General features: G+C 36.7%; 1 protein-coding gene across 1 annotated transcript; it reads left to right on the top strand.

The window, feature by feature from the left end:
• Positions 1 to 812: 812 nt before the first annotated feature.
• LOC121966715 (DNA-directed RNA polymerase III subunit RPC6-like) lies at positions 813 to 3,316 on the top strand (the record flags this gene model as incomplete). The annotated part of the gene is made up of 4 exons (XM_042516781.1): positions 813 to 976; positions 2,478 to 2,595; positions 3,019 to 3,086; positions 3,201 to 3,316. Coding segments are annotated over exons 1-4 (364 nt in total), but the record flags the coding sequence as incomplete, so codon positions are not given.
• Positions 3,317 to 4,668: the final 1,352 nt, after the last annotated feature.

Here is a 4,668-nt window from a genome sequence, read left to right as displayed (position 1 = left end):
CAACAGTAGTCAGGTAAATTTAAAAATCTGTATCTTTAAAATGATAAAACGGGGATATTCTTTCAACCAAATCATTTTTATGTACATTATGTTTTGCTACAATAATGAAGTCAATTATATACTTTTCACGAGTTACATTATTTTAAAAAATAAAACAAACAAACACTGGAGGGCATGTTTCACTTTAAAATTGCTAAAAATAATCAAAAGAAATGTCAGAAAATTGCAGGAAAATGTTGTATAAGAAAAACTCGTCAGCATTTTAAAGGTTTCTTTAAAAATCGCCATATATTTTTTAAAAAATCACCATTTAAATAAAAATATTGTTCTGAATGTCAAATATTGTCTTTAACAATCACCAAAACCCCCCAAAATCTTGTCTGTAAAAATCTACCACAGTTTATTTCAAAATTCACCATTTAAAAAAAGTAAATAATAAATCTGATTTTTAAAAAGAGAAAACACTCAATGTTTTCTTAAAGTCCCCTCCCACAAAGCTCTCCAAAAAGGTTTTCCGTAAAGATCATCAAAAAAATAATAAAATAGTCAAAAAAAGTCAAATTTCAAAGATGAAAAAAAAAACATTGAAAAATGTTGTTTTAAAAACCGCCAAAAATATACAGCCATTTAAAGTTAGATCATTCAAAATTTGAATAAAATATGATATAATGAAGCAGGTCGTGACTGTGGTGCACAAACATTGCGGTTTGGATGTTTTTTTAGGTTTAGGTTTTTTTTCTCACGGTGTTTTTTTTTTTTTTTAACAGGCAGTTTTTTAGGCGCCTCACGCGGTCAGCTGAGTGTTTGAGGACCCCGAGCTCACGTGCCCCTCTGATACAACATTAGCTCGCAGGCTAACAGCTAACAGGCTAACTTTCAGACAGAAAGAAATTAAAATAAAGTCGGAGTTAAAAATGTCGGAAGTTAACGTGAAGAAGGAGGCGAGCCCGCCGGACCCCGCGGAGGTGGAGAACCGGTGAGTGCGCCGCCCGGAGACGGAGCTGTTTACCCGGAGACGGAGCGCCGAACTCCGCTCAGATTCTGACGGATTTAGTGTTTACGCGCCTGTTTTCAGTTAAACTCAAACTTTTCGATCCGGATAAAAACATTTTCTGAATCTCAGTGAATTTATTGTAAGTTCGGCATCCAGACAGCTCATTATTCCAACCAAAAGTTTGAACATTTTCACACGTTTACCTCCTCTAAGGCAGGGTAGTCTCGGTCTCTCAGCAGGTTCTTCATGGGTTCAGTTGTTTGGTGGTTTGAATGTGATGCCGAATTCAAGTTTAGTCCTCAGAGTTCTTCGTGTTGTAAACTCGTTAAATGTCGCAGTTCATCCAGCTGCTGTGTCTGCTGGAAACAGTTTCTCTGCAGTAAACTGGAGGTTTGACTTCACCTGAACATGTAAAAAAAATGTCCAGAGGACAACAAAAACAGGACAATCTGCATGTCTCTCTAACGGAGAATCTGCAGCTCCTGAAAAGATGTGAAAGGCCAAAAATGCAAACTTTAACTTCACAAAATCATGTTTGTTTTTCGGTGAGCACAAGAAGTCATTAAATGGTTAATATTCAAAATTTAAATAATAAAATTTAGGATCAGACAAGAAGTCAACAAAATTATTTTACTTTGTACAATAAAATATCCGATTTGTTTGTTTGTTTCAGTTCCTTAAGTCTTAAAAGACATTGAATGTATTAATCTAAAAATAAAGACTACTGGTGTTAAAATGACTTAAATAAATCCTCTAAAAGTCTTAAAAATGCTCAGACACAAGATGTAGTTCATCAAATGTTTTTTTTCCTGGACATTGCATTTTTAATGTCAAAAAGTAATAAATAATATGTATAAATAAAGAAATGGATTCTTTAATTAAAAAAAAAGTAGTAATAATAACAATAACGTGTTTTCTTTTAATGTAATCAATGGATGAGAGTTCAGGCAGTTTCATCACTTTAATTTGCAGAATAAAACACCAACAAACGGCAGATATTTCCTGTTTTCACAAACAAAAACGCCACCTTTTATCTGACAGCAAACATTTTGGAAAAAATGTTCTTAATAAGTAAAAAATTACTTTCTTTTTTTTTCTTTGAATCATGATTATAGCAAAAAAAAAAAAACTCTTTAACTTTCTTTTAAACTATAAATTGACTATTTTAACAATCACTGAATCTGTTCGTTATTTTCTTAATTAATTGTATAATATCATGTCAGAGCCCAAAGTGTTTTATTTTAGCAACATATATTTATTTATTTATTTTTTAAATTATTAATGAATCCATTCATGATCAAATGCTTCAAACGGCTGTTCTTATTTATTTATTTTAACATGAATAGTTATTTTATTTTTTAAAGGTGTTAATGACTGAAAGACGTGGTGGTATTAAGGATCAAAGAGCTGTATTTATGTATTTATGTATATATTTATTCATTTTAATGTTTTAAAGCGATGACGAATGACCTCATCTTTTCAGGATCAAACTGCTGTGTCAGCAGTTTCCTCACGGCATCACAGATCAGGTGATCCAGAACGACATGCCTCACCTGGAGCCGCAGCAGAGAGCCATGGCCATCAACAAGCTGCTCTCATTGGTCAGTAACCCCGTGATGTCATCACCCACGCCGTGACTGTTGATCAGTTATCAGTGTGATTATTGATCAGTTCTGGGTAGGGCTGAGAGGACATTTTAGTACCTGGACCTCTGTGAGTTTTAGTAGAATAGGTCCTCCAGCTGGTGATGCTGTTCTACAGTATATTTGTCATGTTCAATGTCTGACAGAAAATAAATATTTAACCCAAAATGAACCTGATGATATCTTCATATCTCACTGAGGAGTCAAAGGAACCTTTAAGCTCCACAGAAACACTGATTCGATTTATATCGTGATAAATGTCGATATCGTCTGATATGAAAAACATTAATTAATATACTTTATTCCACATCACCCAGCCCGAGTTATGGGTTATTGATCAGTTATCAGTGTGATTATTGATCAGTTCTTGCTGTGTTTCAGGGTCAGCTGGACCTGCTGAGGAACAGCTCGGGGCTCTTGTACCGGATGAAGGACGGGCAGAGCTCCAGGTAAACTCACCTGACGGACAGACGCCACACACCTGTTTGCTCTCTGTCACTTTAGCCTTCTTTGAAGCTGAATATTTCCCATCAGCCCCCTGCTCTCTTCTTCGTGTGTTTCAGTAAGATGAAAGGTTCGGACAACCAGGAGAAGCTGGTTTATCAGATCATCGAGGACGCTGGAAACAAAGGTACCGAACGGACCTGCGGCTCTGAGCTGAACCTGGTCCTGCCGCTCCGTCAGTCTCTGAGAGCTTCAGTCTGCAGACGGCTGTCGGCCAGAATTTGGGCTTTTTCCGATACGGTGCTTAAATTCTACCTTTAAGACGCGATCGGTGCTGAAATGACACTTAACAAAAAACAAAAACAAAACAAAGCACAAAACAATTAATGACACTTAAGAAGACAATTAAGACACTCGGCTGTTATACGTACATTAGTCAGTTCAGGTCAAGTCAGTTTATTTAAAAAGTCCATTATCACAAACACAGTTTTCCTCAGAGGGCTTTACAGCAGGCACCATCCCTCTGCCCTCGGACCCTCACATCACCTGAGGAAACACTCCCCAAAAAAACCCTGTAACCGAAGCAGACGTGCAACAGATGTCGTAAATAACAGTTGAATTACAGTTATGACAAAAAGAAAGAGAGAGATGCTCAGCAATAATGGAAACAAACGCGTCACATTACAGTAATAATAATTCTACATTTACTAAATGATGCTGACTCTATGATGCTGATTTTATGTCACGTGCAAATATTGTGGGTGTTGATAAGAGTCCCGTGCGTACACTGATAGTGGAGGCGTGGCTCGTAATAATGGCAGCACAACCAAGACCACCACCATTACAGTTCCCCTTTTAAATAAAACGGAAACCAGGGGCGTCGTTAGGCCGGGCGTCTCTCAGGGCGTGTTTTCCTTCAAAATCAAATTTTAAAAGACAAGATTTTTTAATTTTTGGCAATTTTATTTTATTTTTTTTTAATATTCTAAATTTTTTTTCCATTTTAAAAATAAAAATCATAAAACTTGTTTTTTAAAGAAAACATACCTTCCAAACTTCAATTGTAAAACACTCCTCGGTGTTTTAGCCTCAGACTCGCAGGCCGCATGACGCCACGGGTCGTCCCCGTCACACCTCTGAGGAGGCGCCGACATTTCTGTCGTTAAATCAACGTGACGATAATAACAACACTTAAAATCAACCACAATCCAGTGTTCAATAACCAATAACAGACCACCACAGTGGGACGTGAGAGATAAAGTCTGTCCGCAGTTATTCTGTTTTTGTTTTACTTTTTATCTTCTGCGGCGGCGACAGAATTTCTTCAAATCTGACAAACGTCAACTCGGACTCAACGATCAGCTGATTAGATTTTGGTGGTCAAAGGTCAGCGTGACCTCGTAAAGACTCGAGAATTCATCCACTCAGATTTCACACAAATATCGAATAAAATAATGAAGAAGTTCTGATCTTTTATTCGATCTTAAAGTGTTTTTATGACGAGCTCTCGCTGCATGTCAGGTCTTCCTTGTAAAGCTCGTTAGGCTGCACTTGTTGTATGAAAGGTGCTAGATTAATGTCATTATT

This window comes from Plectropomus leopardus, unplaced genomic scaffold (assembly GCF_008729295.1).
Source record: "Plectropomus leopardus isolate mb unplaced genomic scaffold, YSFRI_Pleo_2.0 unplaced_scaffold2565, whole genome shotgun sequence".
Lineage (NCBI taxonomy): Eukaryota > Metazoa > Chordata > Actinopteri > Perciformes > Serranidae > Plectropomus > Plectropomus leopardus.
The sequence above is the reverse complement of the archived record's forward strand: the minus strand, read 5'-3'. Positions and strand labels throughout refer to the sequence as shown.